The sequence below is a fragment of the Columba livia genome, chromosome 17 (assembly GCF_036013475.1).
Source record: "Columba livia isolate bColLiv1 breed racing homer chromosome 17, bColLiv1.pat.W.v2, whole genome shotgun sequence".
Taxonomy (NCBI): Eukaryota; Metazoa; Chordata; class Aves; order Columbiformes; family Columbidae; genus Columba; species Columba livia.
This window is the reverse complement of record NC_088618.1, coordinates 13,190,908-13,218,018: the sequence shown is the minus strand read 5'-3', so window position 1 is coordinate 13,218,018 and position 27,111 is coordinate 13,190,908. Positions and strand designations below refer to the sequence as shown.

General features: G+C 58.9%; 1 protein-coding gene across 3 annotated transcripts in view; it reads right to left on the bottom strand.

The window, feature by feature from the left end:
* OSBP2 (oxysterol binding protein 2) overlaps window positions 1-27,111 on the bottom strand; it is a 127,444-nt gene that overhangs the window by 16,797 nt on the left and 83,536 nt on the right. For 2 of the 3 annotated variants that reach the window (XM_065033951.1, XM_065033952.1), the window contains 3 exons: window positions 22,011-22,261; window positions 1,522-1,720; window positions 313-430 (listed from right to left, as the gene is read on the bottom strand). In XM_065033951.1, coding sequence (XP_064890023.1) covers window positions 313-430; window positions 1,522-1,720; window positions 22,011-22,261 — 568 coding nt within the window. Of the gene's footprint in view, window positions 1-312; window positions 431-1,441; window positions 1,445-1,521; window positions 1,721-22,010; window positions 22,262-27,111 lie in introns of all 3 variants that reach the window. The other variant, XM_065033953.1, reaches the window with a different exon arrangement.

Below are 27,111 nucleotides of genomic sequence, written 5' to 3'. Positions count from 1 at the left end.
AGAACCCAGCTTTACTGCAGCACAGGCTTGATGTCTGCCCTTCCTCTCTATGGCTGGGGCCATCCTCACCTCGCTGGCTCCATCCTCACCTCACTGGCTCCATCCTCACCTCGCTGGCTCCAGGGGTGCAAGCGCAGAGAGGCGCAGGGCAGAGCAGCCTGGGTGCTGCAGGACATCGCGCAGAGGGACCCTGCGGGAGGGGATGCTGCCCCAAAGCCCAGCACCATGCAGAACCTCCCTCCCCTGCTCTTCCTGCACCCACAGCAGGTTTTGCCAGGTTGTGACCTGTGGCATCAGGATGGGGGCTCGTACCTGTGGTGCTTGGGGTCTGCGGTTACAGTGATAAAAGCTGGTGCATCCTCCATGGCATCGAAATACTCTGTCTCTTCATCTTCATCACTGGCCTCTCCTTTCGCAGACTGCACACTCCCTGTCAGCACAAAGGGTTTGAGATGCTCAGTGCTCCCATCAAGCACAACTGTCCCCAGAGCCCACACTCCTCCCGCTGTGTCCCCTCCAACGCTGTCTCCCTTTACAGCTTGTCCCCTCCTCTCCAGCCCACCCCACGATGAGAGGACACCGTACCAGTTTCCAGCTCTGGACAGCAAGGACATGCCCCGGCAGCGTGTGTCCTGCTCCCCAGTCCAGGCACACGAGGCCACCCTGCCGTGCTGGGCGGCACCTCCAGAAACGCCACCGGGCTGCCGGAGCCAGACACGCGTGACTGCAACACCCAACCGCGACTAACGCAGCTGCCACCCAGCACCGCCCCGTCTGCCGGGAAACCCGTCAGGATGAAAGCAGGAAAAAAATGTCACGTGTTTCAGGTGATGCTGAGAGACTTCCCGGCTGTGGGGTTTTCCAGCCCTACACTTAAAAACATTTTTCTTCTCTCCTGTGGTGGCAAAGATCGTCACAAAACCAGGAGCAGACATGAACTGCGGTGACTTTTGAGACCCACTGCAGCTCCACAGAAACACTGAATCATTTTGGTTGAGAGACACCCTCAAGATCATCGAGTCCAACCATAACCCACTCCTGGCACTGCCCCATGTCCTGAGAACCTCATGTCCGTCTGTCCAGCCCTCCAGGGATGGTGACTCCAGCACTGCCCTGGGCAGCCTGTTCCAATGCCCCACAGCCCTTTGGGGAAGAAATTGTTCCCACATCCAACCTCAACCTCCCCTGGTGCAACTTGAGGCCGTTTCCCCTGCTCCTGGCGCTTGTTCCTGGGGAGCAGAGCCCGACCCCCCTGGCTCCAAGCTCCTTTCAGGCAGTTCAGAGATCAGAAGGTCTCCCCTCAGCTCCTGTTCTCCAGGGTAAGTCCCCAAGCAAGGAGCAGCAGGGCAATTAAGAATAATTATGGCATAATAGGATGTGTTAAAAAAAAGTCACGGGCATGCAGGGCATTGCCTTGCGCATCCTTCCCATCCCTGCTGACCAGCTGGGGACACCCAGCAGCAAGTCCCCATCCATGTGGGGTTCCCGCAGGACCCTGTCCCTGTGCCCGCCGGCGCTCACCCTTGGCGGTGCTGGTGATGCCGGTGCTGGCGGCGGAGAGGCCGGGCGCCCCACGGCAGGCACGCTCCAAGCTGTTGTGCTGCTTGGCTAACTGCTCGATGGTCTCCTCCAGCCGGATCCGCTGCTCCCGCTCATGCTGCAGCGCCCGCTGCCATTTTCGGCTGTGGGTTTCGGCCAAATCCAGGAAATCGCGGCAAGCCTGGAGGGGAGGGAGGGACACGTCAGCACCTGGCATGGCCCATCATGGAGCCAGCGCTGGCACACGGTGACGCCAGAGCTGACTCCCCACCACCGCCCTCCTCCTCGCCCAGGACCCCGGTCCCAGAGCTTTGCGTGATGCCCCATATCCACGGGGCTAAACTCAGTTCACCCCAACCTGAATCACCCTGAGGAGATGGCTGCAAGGCAGACAATGGCCTGGGGACCACAGAGCCACCACGATGTCCCCCAGCAGCCCGGCTCGCCGTGCCCCAGCCCCGCAGCCCGTTCCTGTCCCCGGGCCCATCGCTGCCCCCGGCTGGGCTCACACACACCCCCGGCAGGCCCAGCCCTTCACACACACCCTGAGATTCCGAGCAGCTGCCGCCATCCCCAGTGCTGTGAATGTGGAGAAGCCAGACAGGCCCATGGAGCCATCCACACGGACACGGGCAGCTGAGAGCCCTGCGCCCCAAGGCAGCAGAGCAGGAGACACCCAGTGCCCCCCGGAGCTGCACTGAGCAGCAAAGGCCCGGCCTGGCCCCCACGGCACCTTCACCACGGCCTAAAGCTTCTCCTCTCCACGACCGGCACGTTTCTGGGGAATGGGAACCGGCAGGCACAGGGACACACGCACACACGCTCAGCCCACGGGAAGGAAATTGTTGTCCCTGAGGGTGGTGAGAGCCTGGCCCAGGTTGGCCAGAGAGGTGGTGGATGAACCATCCCTGGAGACATCCCAGGCCAGGCTGGACGGGGCTCTGAGCAACCTGAGCTGCTGAAGATGTCCCTGCTCGTGGCAGGGGGGGCACTGGGGGAGCTGGGAAGGTCCCTCCGACACAAAGAATCTGTGATCCTAAGGAGGGCTCACAGGATGCACCAAGCGATGCTTTGCAGGATGCACAGTGTCCCTGTCCTGTGCTGCCGGGCAGGGGACAGCAGGGTCACCACGACCCAGGCTGACAGGAGAACCCTTTGGTGGCACCAGTCACCACCACAGTCCCTTGAGTTCCCCTCACATCACCAGGATCGCAGGCATCGCCCAGCCCGGCCGTGCCGGACACCAGCGGGACAATTCCAGGCGCAGGACATGACCCCCGCTCGGGGACAAGACACCACCACCCCCACGAGCTGCCTTTCTGTTGTCTGATGAGGGACAGGCAGCCCTCGGAGCTCTATTTTTAGGTTATTTTTCATATTAGACTGAAACACAGAGTCCCCTCAGCTTCACCACTTCTTTTGCAACCAACCCCCCTGCTGCTCCCCGGCTGGGACACACTGAACTTCTTACGTTTAAAGGCAGGAAAAGACGATTTGTATGGAAATTCTATGGGAGTTTGGGGCAGGCTGGCAACTCGCAGGCAATTTAACTCTGCTTGTGCTCCGGCCAGCTCCAACTCAGCGTCACAGCAAGCGAGTAAAACCAGAGAGTTCTGAATGTCTAACAGACTTCTAACCATCCCCAGGACTCGGTTATGTTTCCATCTACTTGGATACCACATGTGATTCATTCAGCTCTTGGCAGGTCACTCTAAATTTGGGCTGAATATCGAGGGATCTCCTGGTCAAGCAAGAGGTTCGGGGCTTCAGCTTTCATAACCTGGCCTGATTTTACCAGGATTTGTCCAACAAAAGCTCCAATTCATCCCTTCTTCATCAAACGTCTCCTTTGGATAGGAGCGGGATTTGAACCTCATCCAGGGAAAGACGTTTTTCCTTTAGTAACATCAGAAATGAATCACAGAATCACCAGAAAAGTGACACAAAGCATCAGGTTTTCATATTTTAGGCGAAGAAGCACAAAGCAGATGGATTGAGTACCCCAGGATAAGAAAGCAAACCGCAGGGGGGGCACACGTGCCTTTGGTGACATCCTGACACCGCCATGTCCCCCAGTCTCACCGCCAGGAGCCTCCGCTCACAGGAAGAGGCAGGAACCAAACAGGTCTGATACACGAAGGACAAACACGAGTTTGGCTCTGTGCTTTGGAAAAAAAAGTAACGATCAGTGTACCCAGCATGTTGAAGAAGATGTTTGGCTTTGTTCTCACCTCTGCTCCCCCTGGCTTCCCAACACCCGCAGTGCGGAAGGACCCGACTCCATACTTGTGTCATTATGATTATTAATACCTCCATCCCCAAGGGCTCCCGCCTGCTCTCTCTGCACAGATCCCAGTCCACGGCTGGATTCCTGCGGGATCAGTCCCAGCATCGAACTGCGCAGAGTGAATTCAAACCCACAGACCACACTGTCACACACCTGCTGTGTTCTCCAGTGTGGTCACATCCCAAGGGTGGGATGCAGCATCATTAAGGCTCTAATGAGAGGCAATCAAGGCAATCAAGGCAATCACATGCAGTTTTACTAGGTAGAAATCTCAGAGTGGTTGGGTTGCAGGAGCTCTGCAGATCCCCAGCCCAGCCCTGCTCACGCAGGGTCACAGAGCAGATCACACAGGTGGGTCCAGGCGGTTGGAATGTCTCAGAGAAGGAGACTCCACACCCGCTCTGGGCAGCCTGGGCCAGGCTCTGGCACCTCCCAGCAAACAAGTTTCTGCTCATGTTCACATGGAGCCTCCTGTGTTTCAGTCTGTGCCCGTTGCCCCTCACCCTGGCGTTGGGCACCACTGAACAGAGTCTGGTCCATCCTCTGACACCCACCCTGAGCTATTGATCCATTGATTAGATCCCTCTCAGCTTCTCTTCTCCAGCTCAGCAGCCCCAGCTCTCTCAGTGTCTCCTCATCACAAAGATGCTCCAGCCAAAAAAATAACTCAGTCAAAGACCACCTGCAAGCTCTGAACAGGGGTTTGTGCTACGGCATCAGCTTCTCAGCCACGGGACTTCCAGCTGTGGCCACCAGTGACACCAGGAGCAACTCAGCGGTGCTGTCATGGCAATAGAGACACTGACCCGCCCGAGCTCAGGAAATGCTCCCCCTGAGCACCCAGCTGCAGTGGCTGGATTGTCAGCCAGAAGAGGGGGTGCAGATCCCCAGGAGCAGGGCAGAGCCCTCTGCACGTCCTCAGCACCACAACGGGAACGCGGCTCCCGCGAGCTCGGAGCAGCTGGCACGTCCCGCCGCTTTGAGCTCCTCTGGTGCAGGCAGCGAGGGCTCCCGGGCCTGACCCCCCCGATTCCCACCTGTGGTCTTACCCTGCACCCCCAGCCCCATGGGGACACCCACACAAACCACAGACCCCATGGGGCTGCACAGATGGGCACTGGGAGATGCAAGACCAGACAGCAGGTTTTACGGGTGCTTCGCACCGCAATTTCACCTTGTGCTCCAGAATCAACTCTGTTCCTCCCCCCACCCCAAAAAGTCCCGTTGGCAGCCACCACGGCCACAAACCATCGGGCAGACCCTGCCCTGATGCCTTCATGCCCAGCCTGGAGCTGAAACCTCCAGCCAGTTCACATGAAGCCCTGCCCCGAGCTGGCACGCCGGCTTCTTTTATTACGCTGATGCATTGCAATAAGAGGATGAAACCGCAAGGGCAAGTAATGAGATAGCGGCTGTGACCTCCCCAGCCCAGCAAAGCTCATTATCTGCTCCCAAGGTCCCTCTCCACGGGCAGCCCGCACACAAATACCCGTTTTGGCACCGCTTGCTGGCACCGAGGATGGAGACTGCTGGCTGTCCCTGGTTTAGGGGGGCTGAGCGCCTTAAAATTATGTGCTAGGAGATCACCTGTCATTATCCTGCTACAATTAAACATGGTTTGTAAGGTATAACAGTAAATTAGGGTAAATAAGGGGAAAATTAAGTAATTACAGAAGAGCCACACGAAGGCTCCAGCACATCACCAGGAGCTGGGAGCCGTGGGGTGCAGAGGAGAAATCGCTCCATCAGTCAATGGAAATCAACGTCCTAAATAAAAATCACAGCAGATAAATCCTCAGTTCCTCCCATCCCAGGGCTGCAGAGGATCCACGCGGAGGGAAATCTGCACCGAGATGCTGCATTCACAGCCTTATTAAAAAAAACCCAGGTGATGGAGAAGTGGATGTCAGTGCTGCAGATGTTCTGCACCGAGCGCAGGTTTTGGGGAGGTGACCGGGATGGTCTTCGCTGCCCCAGAGGCAGCAGCTCCTCCACGCAGCAGGTCAGGACGATGCTTGTTCCTGGCAGCATCCCACAGCTTGTGTTCTGGTGGATTTTGGGGCCAGCTGGACTGCGCACAGGGTTTATTCCCTGTTTCCAGAAGGCGGTCAGGCCACCTTTCTGCAGCCCCTTGCTCTGTAATTCAGACACTGGCACGAGTGCCCTGCCCACGGTCTGACCAAACCACCGCGCGTCACCATGGGCAAGCGGCACGTTTGCTCGGTGGAAGAGAACCGATTCTGAGGGTGGTAGCAGGAGAACGTCCTGCAGAAAGATCCCCCAAGCCCAGCGCCCCAGCTGGCCAAGCAAATTAAAGTTCTTAATTTGGTTTTATACCTTCCACAGCCACAGCACAGAGTTCCATGGGGATGCTCACCAGAGGTGACAGTAGCACTGAACAGGGCTCAGGGTGTATTTTTCCACCACCATCCCTATCAACAGAGCCCATTCCTGAGCCAAAAACGTGCCCTGGACCCCCAGTCTGGGGCAGGGGCAGCACCACAGAACCAGCCCACGGGCTCCCCGGGGCTGCAGGGAGCGGGGCGAGCAGCTCAGACATGGCATCTCCCCAGGGAGGTCGCTATTGAGGGGAAATGAATCCCAGCCCTTGTCGGAACTTGGCTGTTGGGTTTTCCCCGATCCCCACGGCTGGTCGTGTGGTCCACGAGGAGTCAGGGCTCACACTGAGGCAGCTTGGCCGTGTCTCAGCTCCCTCCTGGCCCTGTCCGCAGGGGGTCCCTGGGGCACCCCAAGCAAACCATCCCCAGCCGAGGCTGTTTCGGCTGCCCCCACCTTAGAATTATAGAATCATTCCAGTTGGAAGAGTCTCTCAGGATGACTGAGTCCAACCATAACCTAACTCCAGCACTGCCCCATGTCCTGAGAACCTCATCTAAATGCCTTTTAAACCCCTCCAGGGATGGTGACTCCAGCACTGCCCTGGGCAGCCTGTTCCAATGCCCCACAGCCCTTTGGGGAAGAAATTGTTCCCACATCCAACCTCAACCTCCCCTGGCGCAACTTGAGGCCGTTTCCCCTTGTCCTGTCACTTGCTACTTGTGAGAAGAGACCAACTCCCTCCATGGCACAACCTCCTTTCAGGCAGTTGTAGACAGCGAGGTCTCCCCTCGGCTCCTGTTCTCCAGGCTGAACCTTGGCCGATGACAAACCAAGACCGGTGTGTGTCACGTTATGGCGTTTGCTTGCACGTCCCCAGCTCCAGGAGGAGCCATGCTGCCCTTTCCCCAGGACAAAGGCGCATCGGACACGGGCGCAGCCTGACGTGACGTGTTCCACAGCTGCAGCCACAGCTGTCAGCAGCAATGAAAACGCCGCTGGCTGCCGCCTGCCACCAAAGGACGTGACGTACTTGTGGTCACAGCTGCAAAAACCCAAAGATCTGCGCCTTCCCCTTGGACACACCATCCTCTTCCAGCGACATCTCTCGTGTCACGCTGTCCCCAACCCCTTGAGATGCAGGATGGAGCCCCCGCACACACCGCACCGGCGAGGCCAGCCCACCGCTCCCGGAGGAAACAAATCCTGACGGAAACCATCCACGAGGCTCCTTCGGGACCTGTCAGCCGCATCCTCTGCACAGGGCTGGGATGGCTTTGCCACCATTCTCAGTGACGTTCATCACCGAGATGCTTTTTCCAGCTGGCTGAGCACAACCAGCTCCCAGGGCTGTTTGGTGCCGCTGAGGAGCAACAAAATGTGGCCGCGAAAACGGTCCTTAAGGAGCGGGGAGTGACGGGATGTGGGGAACGGGGCTGGAAAGTGGGATGTCCTGGCAGGTGTGGGTTTGGGAGACGATGGTGAGACCCTGAGCACCGAGCAGCTGTGTGGGGAAGGGAGAGCGCCGTCCACTGAGCGTGACAGCCGGAGCAGGGGGCGGCACGACGGCGGATGCTCTCCCCGTGCTCCCCGCGCGGAGCCGCGGCAGCAGCTGGGACTGGCCGCAGGAGAAGCTCCAGCGCTGCTGCTTCAAAGCCCAGGTGTCCCAGCAGCAACCTCAGCGCAGGATGTGCCACGTCCCACACGCGGCTGCTCGGGGTCAGGCCCGCAGGTGACCCCACTGAGCCCCCAGCACCACACAAGATACCTACCCTATTATTTTCCAAAATGGGCCAGGCTCTGTGGTCCCTGGGATGGGGCGTTTCCAGACACAGCACCCAGCACCCCGATTTCTGAGTGCTCCTTTGCAAATGAAACACGCCAGGCCGTCACCCATCACTGCTTACAGCCTGGTTTGGCCCAGCTGCCGGCTGGCGGGGAACTGGGGATCCTGGGGAGCTCTGCAAAGCCCCCATTAGTGCAGGGGGTGGCAGACAGCCCTGCACAGCCCGGGGCAGGATTTAACCCTTGGGCTCTTCAGCATCAGCCGCCACGCACCGTTACCAGGCGTCTGCTCAGCACCACGGGCATCCCAGCAAGGGCAAGTGAGTAATCGCAAAGAGGGATCTCCCCACCGCCCTCTGACTGGTTTTCTTGGATGTTTGCAAGCAAGGATTGCAAATCCGCTCTGCACAGAGCAGCACCGGGGGCTCTGGCAGCCCATGCGCTGGGTTTCCGACAGCCGCCGTGCCTGTCTCTGCCCTAAATCTCAGCTGCTGTGACTGCAAAAGTTCTTTGAAATGCAGCTGCTGTGAAGCCCTGACATGGCACCAGCACCACGAGGGCCCATCCTCGCTCATGGGGACCCACGGAGGGCGCGGTGAGCCAGGAGACCCCCAGGGGACCCCAAACCCGAGGGTCTGTCTCTTCTCGGGGCCAGACACAAGAGGCAGAGGTGCATCTGAATGTGTCCCTTCCCCGCAGGAGATGAAGGGTGGAGACGCAGGAGACACGCAGCTGTCCCTGCTGTCACTGCCCCAACCACCCCAGGGGTGCCCGGGACCCCTGTCCGTGCTCCAGCTGGGACCAACGGATGCTGCGGCCCCTCAACCCGCTGGGGCAGCCGAGGACTGGCCAAGGCAGGAGACGGGGGGACCAGGTCCCAGGACAAGCTCCAACCCAGGGAAGGACAAAAATGTCTTCGTGCCCACACTCTGTCCTGACCTCAGATGGGTTTGGCTCACTCTGCACCATGCTGGGATGATTCCCAACCCCACTCCCCTCCTGTGCCACCGACCCTGCCACAACGGCTCAGAAAACACCCAGGGTCTGGGTGGAAAACACCCACCAGCTGCTCAAGGGCTGTGCTCACCCTTGTCACCTCCCTGTCCTCTTCCATTTAGGGAGAAGCTGGGGCCGAAGGGCCAGGGAGGTGCCCGCTGTCCCCCCAGCTCCCACCTTACCCCAAGCGGGGGCTGGGAGCAGCCGGGGGGAGCCGGAGCTCCTGCGGCACCGCTCACACGCAGCACAACTCCCACCGCCACCACTGGTCGTGCCTCATCGTCCCCAACAGCGACACATTTTGCAAACCGCACAGGACAAAGACGGGTGGATATTTCTGGTGGCAGCAATCCCCTCGCTGCAGGCGGACAGGAGCAAAGGGATGGTCCCCAGCGGTGACACCGGAGGAACACACGTGGCTGGCTCAGTCCTGGCACAGACTAAGGCGGGGGGACATGAACCCAGCTGAAATTTCAGCATCCCAGGTCATCGCTCATTCATTCCTTTAATACCCCCTTCAAAGGTGAAAACAAGTGCCGTGGCCAAGCAGGAGCAATGCCTGGAAATCCAGCTTACAAAACCCTTACGGAGTGGCAGCTAAATTTAGTTACAGCTGAACCTGATCTGGGTTGGAAGCAAGACACAGCCGCAAATCCACATTTTGCCGGTGCAGGGACACTGATCATCCTCGTAAAGGTCAGCAGGTGACAGGCTCCTTGACGAATGAACCACAAAGGAGATGCAGACCCCGAGTTGCAGGATGAAAGGAAGAGAAAAGCAATTCCCCGGTGAGGGATGTGGCTGGGGTGTTGAGGGTACGCGTGTCTGAAGATCCAGATGTCCTCATCGTCATCTGCAGAGTTCACCCACCCACTGCTCCTCTCAGCACAAGGAAGACCATGTCATACCCTGTATCCCCACGTCATGCCCCACATCCACCCATCGCACCCCATATCCACCCATCACACCCCATATCCACCCATCACACCCCACATCCACCCATTGCACCCCATATCCACCCATCACACCCCGTATCCCTACGCTCCCCCAAGCCACCGCTGCCATGACACAGCTGCTGTGGTTCAGCAGCACCTGGATGCATGTGGGGTTCGGGGAGCACTGAAGTTTGCTCCAGTCCCACACAATGGGGCTGTTCTGACCCCAGCCAGGCAGGACAGGGCATGGCGGTGCTGTGGCGGGGTTTGGGGAGCCACCCGCTGTCACCCATCACAGGGTCCATCACAAGGGCAGTCAGCTGCTTCTGGTGGAGAAAAAGGTGATTTCTCCCTCCCATCATACCCTGCCTGCACAAACTTTATAGAATCATAGAACCACAGAAACATTTTGGTTGGAAAAGCTCCTCAAGATCATGGAGTCCAACCATTCCCCCACCCCTGGCACTGCCCCATGTCCTGAGAACCTCATGTCCGTCTGTCCAGCCCTCCAGGGATGGTGACTCCAGCACTGCCCTGGGCAGCCTGTTCCAATGCCCCACAGCCCTTTGGGGAAGAAATTGTTCCCCACATCCAACCTCAACCTCCCCTGGCGCAACTTGAGGCCGTTTCCTCTGCTCCTGGCGCTTGTTCCTGGGGAGCAGAGCCCGACCCCCCTGGCTCCAAGCTCCTTTCAGGCAGTTCAGAGATCAGAAGGTCTCCCCTCAGCTCCTGTTCTCCTGTTCTCTACCATCCTCCCTCAAGGTCTCCCCACGGCCGACCCTCCCGTGGGCAGGAGCAGAGGGACCAGCAGAGGATGCTGAGCCCGTCCCCAGGCAGCATCACCCCATACAGAACCCGGCCTCAACCCTCCCACAGCCCCACCACTGCTTCCCCACGCACACGGGGACAGTGCGGTGCAGGAGGAGCCACCACCTGCCCCAGATTTTGCAACAGGGCCACAGCTGGATGGAGCCATGGTTGGAGAGCAGCAGCCGAGATGCTCTTCTGCTCCCCAAGCAAGCTTGTTTGAAAATAGAATAGGATCATAGAATCAAAGAATCATTTTGGTTGGAAGAGGCCCTCAAGATCATCGAGTACAACCATGACCTAAATCTAAATCTAAACCTAAACTTAAAATAATTCAGAGGAAGGTCGGGCTAATAGGCAGTGCTGCTTGGTCACCCCCAAACGTCCCAACCGGTGCTTACCCCTCACCAATTTGCAACTCAGGCAGATCATTAGAACCTAATGACAAAAACAAGCTCCATCCATCTGCAGTAAGGGCACAAGGTCTTGGGGAAGCCCAGTGCTATCTGCAAGCTGGTGGCAGGAGGGCCAGAGGTGGCTTCTCCTCCTCTCCGTGGCTGGAACAAGTTGTTGTAGCAGGTCCTAATCCAGCACCGGACGGTGGAGCTGTAAATCATGGTCAAGAGGAAGCACAGTGAAAGTGGTCAAAAAAGCATGTTTTCACGGAAAAACACCACTGAGGCTCCTGCAAATTCCCGTGGAGGAAGAGACAAGGTGCCACCAATGTCCTGCTGGGGAGCAGGAGGTGAGACATGATGCCACCAGCTCCATGGGCTGTCCCCGCGCCCAGCAGCTGCTGCTGCGATGGGCGAATTTAGCACCTTTCACACATTTGTCACAGCAAATATACCAGATTTCACAGCTTGTTGCAGACTAATAGGAACGTCGTTAACCGCCCGAGGATTATTTACGCTGCTGAAAACGATCACCCGGGGTCACCCGCGTCCTGCCAAGGCGGTGCCATCACATACCCACGGGCAGCTCTGGCTCCTCAGCGGGAGCAAACAGTCAGAATTAGATACAAGGAACAAAGAGACGAGGTTAATTAGCTTAAAGTGTAAATGGCCACATGGAAGCGTGCCAGATTTCTGCCTTTCTGCCCAGGGGGGTGAAGCACGGCGGGTGACAACTTCTGGGGAAGTCCCAACAAGGCCGAGCGCTTCAATGCTGACGGATGCCGAGGAACACGCTCAGACCTGCGGTCCCACCTGCCCCGAGCATCCCGGAGGAACAGCCCTGCAAATCCAGCCTTTGGGGAGCAAAAATCCTACCAGGGAAGCGTCTTGTTCAGGGAAGCAACATTGTTCTGGGAACAACATCTCCTATGCTCAACCAGCCCCTTCCTTTGCCTGCATGGGACAAGGACCACTCCACCGCCCAGGAGCGACATGAGAGAAAGCAAGTGACAGATGCGTTCAATCATCTCTTTTTCAGCGGTGAATTATACAGCAGGAGCCATCACTCCATTCATCAGTGGAAAGAGCGCATTGAATTGCATCAGGCGCCTGGTGCCTCAGAGATAAGCGCTCCCGTCCTTCCCAAACCCTGCGACACACCTGGGCTGCAGAACACTCTGTGAACAGCCCCCGAGGGAAGGGCGAGCGCTGGTCCCCCTCTTAGCTCCGAACACACTCGTGTTGTGTGAAAATGAGCTGTTTGGATTGAGAGCACCGAGACACGCGGAGCGTTCGCACCGCCAGAGGGTTGACTTGCCCTTCCCCCTGCGCCAAAATACTCTGAGCACAAAGCAAAAGGGAAAATACGAGGACGGAGCCAGCCTGAATCCCAAATCATCTCACACAAAGAGTCGGATCACAACAAGACGTGGTTTTGGGTGCAGTCATGTGCCATGACAGCGAGGGTACCCGGTGGCCCAGGGCCAGGCTGAGGGGACGTCACCAGAAGCAGCAGCACACAGAAACATCGATCAGCACCGACTGCTTAAATAATGGCAAATCTGCCCCAAACCCTTGGAGTGACCCTCAGCCGGGTCACAAGCATCCCAGCCTTCTGAAGGATGTGGGGACACCAAGGGCTGCTGCCCCCCGGGACAGGGCTGGGGGCAAGAGGACAGTGCCGGGCTGAGCCTCACACCATGAAAAAATAAGGTGGCATTGCATAAAAACATGAGAGGACAGCAGGTGGGAGCTTGACGCCAAAAATCACCCCATTCCCCCATTGCTTTTCTTTTCATGCTTCTGAGTGTTACTTTGGAAGGAGCTTCACATCCAGGCAAAGTGGGGGCTACAGAAATACACGGACATGGAAAAGCTCCAAACGGGGGGGGAGGACACGGGAGCAGAGCTGGTTCCACCAGCCCTTGGTGACCTCCCAGCAAGAGCCCCAGCGCTCACCACGGTGCTCCTGAAGTCACCGATGGTCCCAGCCCAGGTGGCACCTTGTGCCCCAGTGGTGCCTGTTTCTCTCAGGGGACTGGGGGTTCCCTGAGAGTCAGAGATGCCCAAGGTGGAGATGTCTACACTTGGGTGGGAGTCAGATCTCGTTTCATGGTTCTGCCTCTGGAAGTTTTATTACCTTATGGGCACCGCATCATAAAGAGGACATTGAGGTGCTAGAGAGAGAGCAGAGGAGAGGACGGAGCTGGTGAGGGGCTGGAGCACAAGTGTGATGGAGCGGCTGAGGGACCTGGGGGTTCAGCTGGAGAACAGGAGCTGAGGGGAGACCTTCTGATCTCTGAACTGCCTGAAAGGAGCTTGGAGCCAGGGGGGTCGGGCTCTGCTCCCCGGGAACAAGCGCCAGGAGCAGAGGAAACGGCCTCAAGTTGCGCCAGGGGAGGTTGAGGTTGGATGTGGGAACAATTTCTTCCCCAAGGGGCTGTGGGGCATTGGAACAGGCTGCCCAGGGCAGTGCTGGAGTCACCATCCCTGGAGGGTTGGACAGACGGACATGAGGTTCTCAGGACATGGGGCAGTGCCGGGGGTAGGGGAATGGTTGGACTTGATTATCCTGAGTGTCTCTTGCAACTGAAACAGTTCTATGATTCTATGACCATGTTATTTTGGGCCATCTGCCTAACCACCACAAAGACCCTGGTGTTCCCCACCACGACGTGGGCTCAGCACCACGTAACCACCCAAAGACACGTCACCTGGGGTGTATCTGCCCACAGAGGACCTCACCACAGGTCCGAAGCAGCAGTGGAGTCCAGAACAGCACTGGCAGGACAGACAGACTCACCTGCAGCCTCACGGACGCGTGATCCCCGCACGCAATGAAGGGAGGATTAGTGCAAAACAGCAGCAAATCCGCCCGCCCGGCTGTGTTAACAGGCTCTAATCCCGCCCTCCCGCAGCCTTTATGTAGCTACCGAGCCTGGAATCATCGCGTACAGAATCATCGCGTACAGTATCATCGTGTACTTGGTACCGTAAAAGGCATTTTCACCGTGGTGAAGCAGAACAAGCCCACTCTGCCCACGGGTTACAGCCCAAGGCGATGCCACCTGGAGCTGTGGCCTGGGGAGACGCAGGGTTTGGTTTCCAAAGTATTGCTCACTGCTGCAAAAACAACATTTGTTGGATGTTTCAGCGTGCCAGCAGCGCTGCCCCTTGCACCCAAACCTCGCTGTGCCGGAGGGTTTGCCACAGCACCGCAGCGTGTGCCGGGACCGGTACAGAAGATGCACGAGGAGCTGAGGTTTCATGCTGGGACCTCCTGCTGACGAGAGGCCGGCGCAGCATCGTGCCCTCGCAGGGTTTTGCTGCTCTCCTTCGGCAACGCTCACGTCTTCTGCTCTTCCTTCTGATGTTCTCACCCACTTGGTCAGCATCGGGGCTTCTCCACTGCCGCAGGGGCCAAAAATCACCCTCCTGGGAAGCTGCCACCATCAGCTCCTCCCCGTCCGGGAGGTACCTCCAGGCACCTGCTGCAGCTTCTTCCTCCCTCTTCGCTTGCCCAAGCCACCACAAACCACGGCGGCAGCACGGGGACCCCCAGAGGTCTGAGAGCAGGGAGCCCACACCCCGAGAGCGGCCGGTCTGCGCTCTGCGTGGCTGATGCTGGCTCTGGCGTGCTCCCGGAGCTCCGTCCCGCAAACAGCTCTCACCAACAGATCTGCTGCGGCTCTCGCTGGCTTCTGCTCTGCTCTGCCCGATGGAGCGACCTCCAGGCTGGAGGAGCATCTGTCCCCAGCCGAGGGCGGGTGGCTGCGGTGGCAGCGAGCAGCTGGCACTGCCCGTGGGCAGCTCCCACCCCGGAGCTGGAGGAAGCTGCTCGGGTCTGTACCTCGGTTCCAGCCTCGTGCAATGCCTCTGCAAAGCGCTCAGATGTACGAGGTGCTGCAGGAGCAGCGGTTGCTGCCAGCAGCTCATCCGAGCCCCCGTCCCACCCCAGTGCTGTGGCTCCTTCCTGGTAAATCCACAGGACAGCAGCGCTGCATTTTCAGCACCTTCTCCTTTGACAGACGCTGGAGGAAGGAGACGGAGAGAAGCATTTTGGTGCATCAGCCTGGGCGAGAGGCGAACACAACCCGTGTGATACCAGCAGCATAGCCACAGCAGTGATCAGCCCGGTGATGTGTTGCTGTTTGCCCCTCACATCCCCATCCTGCCCCACAGTGACAAAAACCACCAGGCACAGACACGTGGTGGCTGCCAGAGGGTGACAGAGGGTGTTGCTCTCTTCTCGCAAGCAGCAAGTTATAGAACAAGAGGAAACGGCCTCAAGTCGCACCAGGGGAGGTTGAGGTTGGATGTGGGGAACAATTTCTTCCCCAAAGGGCTGTGGGGCATTGGAACAGGCTGCCCAGGGCAGTGCTGGAGCCACCATCCCTGGAGGGGTTTAAAAGCATTTAGACAAGGTTCTCAGGGATACGGTTTTGTGCTAGAGTTGGGTTATGGTTGGACTTGATGATCTTGAGGGTCTCTTCCAGCTGAAATGATTCTACGGTTGTCTGAAATGATTCTACGACTGGGGGGCGGGCAGGGCTCACCGGGTCACCGCTGTGTGTGGCAGCAGAGGTGATGCCGGCCGGGCTGTGCCGCGGTTCAGCGGTGCTGCTGATGGACATCGGGTGTTGCTGACGGCGCAAGTCCGGTGTGTGCCGTGCTGAGCCCCGCGCCGCGCAGCCCCGCTGATCCCCTGGCCACCTGGGCAGAAATGCTCAGAACTCTCCTCTGAAGCTGCAGTGGAGAAGTTATCGCTCCCAGCCAAGAAAAACAGGAGGTGAGAGCTACAAGACATGTCCTCGGGTGCTGGTGACAGACGTGTCCCCCATCTTCTCACACAAGGCTCTGAGGGAGCCCCAGCACAGAGCCTGAAGCCTCCTGAGGGTCAGATGAACAAACCAAGGAGGAGGAGGAGGTGAGAAGGGCCCAGGCACGGTGAGGATGAAGCAATCTGTGTGCAGGAGCACCTGCTGAAAGCCTTAGCCAGCACAGCAGCCCCACAGATACGTGTGAGGTCTGAGCACCCACACATGGTATCACCCGGCTGGAAGGACCCAGCAGCCATGGGGAATGATGCCGATGATGATGAGGGGAGCTGGAGGAAGGCACCGCCTGTCTGGACAGATCTGATCAGACATACCCTCACATTTCTACGTTAAAAAAGCAACAGCGATGCTCAGAGAAAGCTGCAGCAGCTCCGAGCGCAGGTACCGGCTCCGCATCTCCACTCCCCTGGATCCCAGCCCAGCTCCAGCAGCCGAACGGGACGGACCCCAGAGTGTCACCCACCCCGCCACCTCCCCCAGGAACAGCACAGCACCCACCAGTTATCTGTCATCAGCGCGGCGCGTCCGCAGCAGAACCGCCCAGGACACGCGGACCTCTGGCTGCAGCTTTCCCGTCCAGTGGGGATTAGGGTTGGGTTAAACATTTAATCCCAAAGCCGGGGGTTTTCTGGGTCGGTGACACGGTTTTCAATGCGTTGATCAGTGTGTGTGTCATTAGCGCAGCACAGATAATGAACACAGGCTGCGTTACGGCCCCTCCCGCACGATCACCATCGCAATAGTCACCGGGAGGAGAAGCTGTCCCGCCGCGGGGTTTACTCCCATTTTAGGCAGCAGAGCATCTGCTTGGGGCCGCCAAAGGTGGCTGAGGCCATCCCTGCCACTAATGAAGCACATGCAGGGGCTGGAGACAGCACTTGCTCACTGCAGCGCCTGAATTAACCCCTGTGGCATAAGGATACACAAGGTGGAGGCTCCTCCAGCCCCACTGGCTGGACTGGGGGGACTGGGAGCAGCCGGGAGTGCTGTGCAGGCAGCGAGGCCGGGTCCATCGTCCATCCTGTGTGACGATGGGCTCGGGGACCCTGAGGGATGGCACTGTGCACCTGCTGGGGACCTGGCCAGGTCTGTACCAGCACCAGCAACCCAACCACAGGAACACGAGGAAACCTTTCTGGACCAAAAAGGGGCTGAAAAGAAAGATGGGGACAGACTTTTGAGCAGGGCCTGTTGCGACAGGACAAGGGGTGATGGTTTTAAACTAAAGGAGGGAGATTCAGGCTGGACATGAGGAAGAAATTGTTGCCCTGAGGGTGGTGAGAGCCTGGCCCAGGTTCCCAGAGAGGTGGTGGATGAACCAACCCTGGAGACATCCCAGGCCAGGCTGGACGGGGCTCTGAGCAACCTGAGCTGGTGAAGATGTCCCTGTCATGGCAGGGGGGGCACTGGGGGAGCTGGGGAGGGCCCTGCAACACAAACCATCTGTGATTCTATGACAAAATAAACCATTAGAAACTACACCCCAGACTAGGGCTGCTCCGGGGAACCTAATGCCAATCAGAGCACACACTCAATACCAGTCCAGTTTAATATGGAAACAATTTTACAAGTAGGGATTAATCACAGCAGCATCCCCATGGGGGCAGAGGCGGCTCAGCCCTTCACAAAAACAGTCGTGACGTGGGACACGGGAGAGCGCAGGAGCAGCTCTGGGGAAGTGAAGCACACCTTGCGCCGAGGTGGCTCCCCCCAGCACAGGCACCCAGGAGGTCTCCAAATAAACTAAAAGAGCAGCTGTAACGCCCTGCTCCAGCGCTCAGACCCTGCACAACCCACCGGCGGTGCCCCCCGGGCAGAAGTCACTCCACGTCCCCAGGAGCCGATCACAGGAGCGGTCACTGCCCCTCCAGCCCCGGTGTGGGGCACAAGGCTGCCCCATAACCACAGCTGAGCCAAGCGTGGCCCCGGGGGCTCCGTGGGGAGAAACACGGCCGGGGCGGGAGGATCAGCTCGGGGAGGCTGAACCGAACAGCCCACGGCTGCCGTCCCCACGGGAGAGGCAGCACATGCTGTTATTGATCTCACTCCTGGCTCCAGCCCTGTGTTTCACACACTTAAAACCCCTCCGTGTGGGCTCAGAGGGCTGAAGGATGCTGTGCCGGAGGGGTGCTGGTGTTCTGGATGGGTTTGTTCCTGTGGGAAAGGGAAAACCCTGTGGGGAGGTCACAGTCTGCCCCAAAGCGGGTGCCGGTGTCCTCTGTGTGACGTGCTGGGGTGGCCACCAGCGCGGTGGCATCTCGGAGGGCAGACAGAGTCCCCAGGACCGTCTGCTCCACAGCAGCTCACACAGGGCTCCGTCCCCATGAAATCTGGCCCCCCAGCACCCCAGCCCTGCCCCATCACCTCCTCCTCGCCTGGCAGAACCTTCATCCCCCTCTGCTCCTCACAAACCTCGAGGAGAAGCACAAACCAACGCAGGAGCAACACCAGGCCCAGCCCGGGCCCCGCTGCTCTCAGTGCCCGTGGCCCCTAAGGAAGCACAAAGAAGAGCGCAGCTGCTGCTCACTCACACTCAGCCGCCCCCGAGCCGTGCTGGAGCAAACCCCATTCCCATTAAAACCTGTTCCAGCAACACCCACCGCAGCGTGAGCTATTCCTGACACCCAAACCAGCTTCTCAACACATCCCCATAGCCTTCCTGCCTGCTGAACCACGAGACGGGAGATTTCCCTGCTCCCTGGGCGAGTCTGCGTAATTTAGCACAGTGCTCTTTGTATCCGAGCCTCTAATTATCCATTTAATTTGTTGCTTCTTATTTTTACATACCTCCCACTCCTCCCCCTTGGCAGATTGCGACTTGCTTTTCCGCGTCTCCTCGTCACCACTCGCAGCCCCGCGACACGGGGCGGCCGGGTCCCGGTGCCGCTGAACCGCGAGTCTCACCCGCGCCGTGTCAGGTGAGATTTCCACGGACGGACGGGAGCGGAGCTCACAGAGGGCTGGGCTTCAATTTAAGCCCTCAACAGTCAGTCCCTCCATGTTTCAAATCCTCACCTGTGACGCAAAGGTCCCGCTCTGCCCAAACCTGCCTCCGTCACCCCTCACATCCCTCGCCCCGGGACAGCCCCCGCCGCTTTCTGCTCCGCATCCCTGGAGATGCTCCGGCGCCGGGCAGGCAGCCCTGGAGCGGCAGCACAGAGGTCACCTTCGAGAGAAGCTCTTTCATTTACATATATATTTATTTATTTCTTCTCGTTTGCTGCCGCTCCCCGCGGCTCCGGGGACATTTACATAATCGGATCACAGGCGGGTGGACGGAAACCACAAGCACCAGCTCAGAGTGCCCGACCCTCTGTGGAGCAGGAGCAAAGCCCAGCCCTGCCCCGGCCCTTCCTGCCGGCACACGCGGCCCAGACCCGCGGCAGAGCCGCAGCGGCCCTGGCAAAAGCCAACGCTGTCTGTGCGGCAGCGGCACTGCCCTTGGAGGCAGATTCAACCGTGCCGGTGGGAGCGGATCGGCAAGGTTTGGTGCTGGTGCCGGGGCAGAGCATGGACGTGGAGCATCCACTCGCCAGCACCAGTCACAGAATCACAGAATCCCAGAATGTCAGGGGTTGGAAGGGACCTGGAAAGCTCATCCAGTGCAATCCCCCCATGGAGCAGGAACACCCAGATGAGGTTACACAGGAAGGTGTCCAGGCGGGTTGGAATGTCTGCACAGAAGGAGACTCCACAACCTCCCTGGGCAGCCTGGGCCAGGCTCTGCCACCCTCACCCCCAACAAGTTTCTTCTCAAATTTAAGTGGAACCTCCTGTGTTCCAGTTTGAACCCATTGCCCCTTGTCCTGTCACTGGTTGTCACCAGAAGAGCCTGGCTCCATCCTCCTGACACTCCCCCTTTCCATATTGATCCCCAGGAATGAGTCCCCCCTCAGTCTCCTCTTGTCCAGCTCCAGAGCCCCAGCTCCCTCAGCCTTTCCTCACACGGGAGATGCTCCACTCCCTTCAGCATCTTGGTGGCTGCGCTGGACTCTCTCCAGCAGTTCCCTGTCCTGCTGGAACTGAGGGGCCACAGCTGGACACAATATTCCGTGGCTGTGGGTCGGGACCGCTCCAGGAAACAGCTGGGAAGCGAAGTGGTTTCATTTCTCCTGCAAAGAGCTCCCCGATCGTCAAAGCGTCCTGTGCTCCCATGAGGTGCCTGGAAGCCGGCAGGGACCGAGGTGAGCAGAGGCGGGTGTTCTCAATGGCTTCCCTGGAGCAATGCTTCGTGTTTCCATACAGATTTTGGGACCTTTGCATTGCACAGAACCACCCCACCCCATGAGAGACCCTCTGGGCATGGTCTGTGCAGCAGTTTGCAGAAGGCATCACCACATGCTGGGGTGATCAATCAAGATAATCAATTCAAGATCAATCAAAGATCAATTGAGGCACAAAAATGGACCAGTGTAGGAAAAGGTGACAGTGCAGCTGGGAGCAGCAGCCCAGCGTGAGGGGGATCAGGCTGTCAGCACCCCCTCCCGCCACGACCCTGCCCTGCTCCTCCCGCATTTCTAATCCATCCCCCCAAAGCGTCGCTGCTGCCTGGGGGTCAGTGTCACCCACATCTCTGTCACCTCCCCCCGGTGACAGACCCCTCAGGGAGCTGGGGGAGCCACAACCCCCGGAGCTGCCGCTCCTGCTGCTGCCACATCCAACCTGTCCAGGCAACAGCTCCTCCGGACACACGGCCACGAGCAGACAGACCGAAGGATGCTAAAAAACCCATCTCTGACACCACCCGAAAACACGGGCCTCACTCCCTCCCACCCCTCCGACCTGCTCGGTGTTTCAGACAAACCATATTTCTACCAGTTTTTGTGCTATTTCCCACCATCCAGACAGCCTCACCCAAGCTTTTATCACATCACAACCACCACAACCTCCTCCTCTCCGGGCTGGACACAGCAAATACTGCTCTGCTCGCCCCTTCCCACCAGGCTGCTGCAGGAATCCAGCCATTCCCACACCCCGCGGCCACGCGGCCCCGCGCACCGAACCTGCGCCGACACGCGGCCGGCCCCGCTCCAAAAACTTCCCCACGCTCTGGGCGGGCAGAGCTGGGCACGGGCGCCCAAACCCTCCACAGCACCAGACACCGCCTCGTTCCCCCCACGGCTACAAAACCCCGCAAGCGGGGACGCGGAGACGCTGCGCCCGCTCCCGAGCACCCTCCGGCTCCCGCTGTGGGTTATTATCGTTGTTTAAAAGCTCACATAAAACAACACACAACCTCCTTCTGCTCAGGCTGTGACAGCACAGCGACAGCGCTGCTCCATTCACAATTCCCCGAGCTCTGCCTTCATGTATTATTCCAGGTCTGTCAGGCTTTTGGGTTGGTTTATTTTTTCTTTTGCTTTAAATATTTTATTTAGTTTTACTCTCTCTTCTCCCCCCAAAAGATCCCCAGGCAGAACAAGCCTCCCGGGGGAAAACCAGGCTCCCCGGGAAGGGCTGTGTCAGTGCCATGGGCACAGATCCACTCCCCACACAGACGCTGTCCAACAAACAACCAGAAAGCACCGTCATGCTGCACACGGCAGCGCCGGGGCCGGCACCGCACGACCTCCAACCCACCGCTCGGGAACACACAGCGGCACAGGGCGGCTCGTGGACACCGAGGGGGTTACATCCCCGCTGGTGTCAAACAAGGGCAGCAGCCTCATGGAAGTCACGAGGATTCGATCGATGCGGGGATGTGGGTCTGAACCCCCAGCTGGCAACAGGCTCCGAATCGCTGTGCCTGCCCAGGAACGGCCGAAAGCCTCTGTGCACCCCGAACCTCCACTTTACCCGGTTTTACACCCAAAATGCCTTATTTTGAGCAGCCTCCCTGGAAAGCACACTGTAAGGACGTAACAGACCTGTGTTTTGGGGGGTTACCCACACAGGCTGCACCTTCCCAGCTCCCATCCCCTGGCCGCGGGCTGACCCGGCACCAAGCCCGGGCTAACGGCAGCAAACGTGCAGCCGGCACACGGGGAGAAAACGGGGCCGTGCCGGCGGGAGGAAGGCTGATGAAGAGGAGGAGAAAAACGCTTCTCCCTCTGCCTCCTGGCACCCGCGGGGCTCGGCCGGCAGCACTTACATTGATCATAGCATTGGAGGTGATGCGGAAGAGCGTGGCTCGTTCATTCACCGCCTTGATCTTCTCGCCGCTCTCGGCCGGCAGCTTCAGGTTCTCCAGCTCGCTGAGCGAGCGCTGCAGGGCGGCCCCGTGCTTGGCGATCAGCTCATTGCAAGTGCTCAGGTCCTCCAACTTACTCGAGAGGGTTTTCAAGGTGCCGTGCAGCTCGCTCTTGTCTGACTGCGAGGCGGGCTCCTCGTCACCCGAGTCATCTGCAAAGGGAGGGATGGAGAAAAAAACAGTTGCCATGGTTACCCCTGGACCGTACTAACCCGTCAGCGCCGCGGGCAGGGGGACCTCCTGCCTCCTCCTGCCTCCTCCTGCTGCCTCCCGCAGCTCTGCCGGGGCTGGGGGCCGTGGCACCATGGCCCCCCCGGAGCAGACCGTGGTGTAGGGAAGCGATTTGGGATGTCACCCAGCACCCACAGAGGTACCCAAAGGGCTTCTGTGGTTGTCATCGGGATTCAGGGCTGCTGAGGCTGAGCAACGGGGGTGGCACGGGGAGCAGGGTGTGCTGGTGTCACCGGGAAGAGACACACGTCAACCCCCCCTTTGCACGCACGGCCGCGGCACCAGGCACAGCATCAATGTGGACTGGGGCTGAATCGCACAGGGCTCTGCAAGGTCGGGTTTGGGCAGGATAAACTGCTTCACCTAAGGAAAAGGTCACAAAGACACAGGGGGGTAAGAGCCTTTACCCAAAACCACCATCACGCCTTCAGCCAGGAGAAACCCCCGAGCAGCATCACAGGGGCAGCGGAAACGGTTGTTCCTGAAACTCCAGAACGCCTGGGTGACTTAAAACCAGAGAAGCAGCCCAAACCCCAGCAGCACGTGTAACGCAGCGTTTCCTCAGCTCATCCCAGCGCTCCCCGGGACGGCGGAGGAGATGAGCGGCTCCGAGCGGCCGTGCCGCCCAGAGCAAATACAAACCCCGAGAGCAGAGCCGGGTCTGCGCCCCAGCCCTGTGGCCAAAGTTCAGCCAGGGTTTCTCCAGCTGCACCCAAAAACGACTGAGGAGGGAGCAGCCCCTTCATTCCCCTCCTCCAATCATCTGGGTTGAAAGAGATGGGCACCAGCAAACCCTGCCCTGCGGCATCTCTGCCAGTGCTGGGGGAGCCGGGGGACAGGGGTGTCCTCCAGGCTGAGACACCGCGATGCTGCAAAGCACCGACCTCGGGGGAGCCTCAAGTACAGGGGGGGCAGCACATCCCTTTTGGGGGTTGCAAGGAGAAAAGCCCGTAATTCACTGATCGTTGGGTATTTTGGGGTTTTGAGGTTTATTCCTGGCTCATTTATAAGACCTTTCAAAATGCTGTAGATATCAAGAGCGATGCTCAGCCATCGCTCACGCTGATGCACAGAATCCCAGGATCCCAGGCTGGTTGGGTTGCAGGAGCTCTGCAGATCCCCAGCCCAGCCCTGCTCACGCAGGGTCACAGAGCAGATCACACAGGTGGGTCCAGGCGGTTTGAATGTCTCAGAGAAGGAGACTCCACACCCGCTCTGGGCAGCCTGGGCCAGGCTCTGGCACCTCCCAGCAAACAAGTTTCTGCTCATGTTCACATGGAGCCTCCTGTGTTTCAGTCTGTGCCTGTTGCCCCTCACCCTGGCGTTGGGCACCACTGAACAGAGTCTGGTCCATCCTCTGACACCCACCCTGAGCTATTGATCCGTTGATCAAATCCCTCTCAGCTTCTCTTCTCCAGCTCAACAGCCCCAGCTCTCTCAGTGTCTCCTCATCACAAAGATGCTCCAGACCCCTCAGCATCTTTGTGTCCCTGTGCTGGACTCTCTCCAGTAATTCCTTGTCCTTCTTGAACTGGGGAGCCCAGAACTGGACACAAACTCCAGATGTGGCCTCCCCAGGGCGGAGCAGAGGGGGAGGAACCTCCCTTGACCTGCTGGTCACACTCTTCCTCACACACCCCAGGTACCATTGGCTTCTTGGCCACAAGGGCACAATAGTGACTCATGGTCACCCTGCTGACAACCAGAACTCCCAGATCTTTCTCTGCAGAGCTGCTTTCCAGCAGGTGCACCCCAACCTGTACTGGTGCCAGGTGTTGTTCCTCCCCACCGCACAACCCTGCACTTGCCCTTGTTGAACTTCATCACGTTCTTCTCTGCCCAGTCCAGCCTGTCCAGGTCTCTGGATGGCAGCGCAGCCTCTGCTGTGTCGGCCCTTCCTCCCAGTTTGGTATCATCAGCAAATGTGCTGAGGCTGCACAGCCCAGGGACAAGGGGGCACAGCCCGGGGACAAGGGGGCAGAGCCCAGGGACAAGGGAGCACAGCCCGGGGACAAGGGAGCACAGCCTGGAGACAAGGGGGCACAGCCCAGGGACAAGGGGGCACAGCCCAGGGACAAGGGAGCACAGCCTGGAGACAAGGGGGCACAGCCCGAGGGCAAAGGGGCACAGCCTGGAGACAAGGGCGCACAGCCCAGGGACAAGGGGGCACAGCCTGGAGACAAGGGCGCACAGCCCGGGGACAAGGGGGCACAGCCCGGGGACAAGGCTTGTCCCACACAGCTTCACCCCAGCTGCCCAAGGACAATGGGAGAAGAAAATCAAAGCCCTGCAGGGAATCAGGGCACAGAGCAAAACTCAGGTGGTTTCTGTAGCACCAGGGTGGCATCTCCCAGTGCAACCATCTGGGGCCTTTGCAACCCAGCCGCGAGCATCCACAGTGCACAAACCTCCAATTGCAAAGGCAGGAGAAGGGGAACAAGCAGGATTTGAAGGGCTCCGTCCCGGGAGGGCGTGCAGAGGCACCGCAGCGATGGGCCGCGGCTCACACCGCAGGCATCTTGTATGTGCCAACTGCAGGGAGATTTAATCCACTTTTCCACCAGTAAGGAAAGTAATCAAAGGCTCCATGAGATCTGCTTTCTGTTGCAAGTGTTTCCACGCTGCCTTTCATCCCAGGGCACACAGAGTCACTGGCTGTGAGGATTGTCTGTGTACCTGTCCTGAGGTGCTGCCGCCCAAGGACAGAGCACACGGATGCTCCTGGGAGACGTTCACCGAGCCACTGCTGCCGTCAGAGCGTCTCCCTGCAGCTCTCCAGGGCAGCCGGGGGCAGGGCGTGAATCCAGCTCCTTTCACGGGCTCCTGTGCATCTCTCCTGCCATTGAGAGACCTTCTCACTGTCTGCAACTGCCTGGAAGGAGGTTGGAGCATGGAGGGTGTTGGTCTCTTCTGCCAAGTAGCAAGTGACAGGACAAGGGGAAACGGCCTCAAGTTGCGCCAGAGGAGGTTGAGGTTGGATCTGGGAACAATTTCTTCCCCAAAGGGCTGTGGGGCATTGGAACAGGCTGCCCAGGGCAGTGCTGGAGTCACCATCCCTGGAGGGGTTTAAAAGGCGTTTAGATGAGATCCTCAGGGACATGGGTTAGTGCCAGAGTTGGGTTATGGTTGGACTCGATGATCCTGAGGGTCTCCTCCAACTGAAACGATTCTATGATTCTAAATAGAGTGTGAGCTTCCACCAGACCTGCTGTGCAGCAACACGGGTTCCACCTTGCACAGCTCTGTTCTCTGAAGGGGCTGTTCCCCTGCTGCTCCCCAGCTGCGTGGTCCGTGTGCTGCTCCAGCAGCTCCATCCCGGGGCTCTGTCCTCGTCCCAGGACAGCGCACACCCTGCGGGCACCAACCCCCACACCGCACAGATCTCGGTGTGCAGGTGCAGATGGGGGGGGCACGGGGTGCTGGGGGCGTCTGTACAGCTCAGCCTGGCCATGGCCACCTATGTCCCATTCCAGAGGCCCTGGTTCCCTCTGGACAAGCATCCCCACTCTTTCCATGAGCATCCCCGCTCTCCCTGTGCATCCCCACTCTCCCAAGAGCATCCCCACCCTCTCCATGAGCATCCCTGCTCTCCCCACAAGCATCCCCGCTGTCCCTGTGCATCCCCACTCATCCTGCGCATCCCCACTCTCCCCATGGGCATCCTCACTCTCTCCATGAGCATCCCCGCTGTCCCTGTGCATCCCCGCTGTCCCTGTGCATCCCCACTCACCCTGTGCATCCCTGCTCTCCCCATGGGCATCCCCACTCTCCCCACGCATCCCGCGGCCGCCCCTGGGCCAGGTGAGCTGCCTGCGCTCCAGCACACGGATGGGAACCACCCCTCCATAGCACCCGGTGAACTCACTGCTAACGAGTCCAGTCTTTAATGGCCAATTTATAACATATTCTAGTGTTGTATAAACCTACCAGAAGCAGAAGTCAACCACACAAGCCCGTTTTTTGTCACAGACACCAGCCAGGCAACTGTCACCTCTAACTGTCAAAACCCACCGTTACTTCTGTGGGACTCCAGGGGATGAAACGTAATTGAGATTTTTCTGTTTGTAGACATCGCTAATACTGCCAAAGATAATTTTCTCTGTCTACAAAGACTGTACAAATTGCACCAAGCAGGAGGAATTCTCTCTCCGCCTGTCCTCCCGCAGCATCTAACCCCCAAATCCCTCCTCCCAGAGCCCAGCCTGGGGATTTTCCCATCATTAAAACACGGACAGGGGGACAGCACTGCACAGGGACAGTCGGGTCCCATCCTTTGCCAGGGTTTGATTTCTTGCCATGGCTGCCCGTCTGTGGAGGCCGCGGTGACGATCCCTGCTCGGCTCGAGGCAGGAGGCACGAACGCAGTGTGGCCCATTTTCATATCGCTGTGCAGGATTATATAAACGCCTCGAAGCCCGGGGAGAAGGGGGAAGGCACCTGGGTCAGCCCAGGCCAGTCGTGATGCTGCTCGCTCGGGCTGAGCTGAACATCCCTCCCCAGCTCCTTCCCTGCCCCACAGCCGCCCCATGGCCACACCGGGACCCCGGCGGGTGGGCGGCAGGACCCACCTTCCTCCCCCTGCGCACACCAAGGAGCAGGGTGTCAGACCCACCGCTGAGGCTGCAGACTTCACCGAATCACTGAGTCACAGATGGTTTGGGTTGGAGGGACCTTCCCAGCTCCCCAGTGCCCCCCCTGCCATGACAGGGACATCTTCACCAGCTCAGGTTGCTCAGAGCCCCGTCCAGCCTGGCCTGGGATGTCTCCAGGG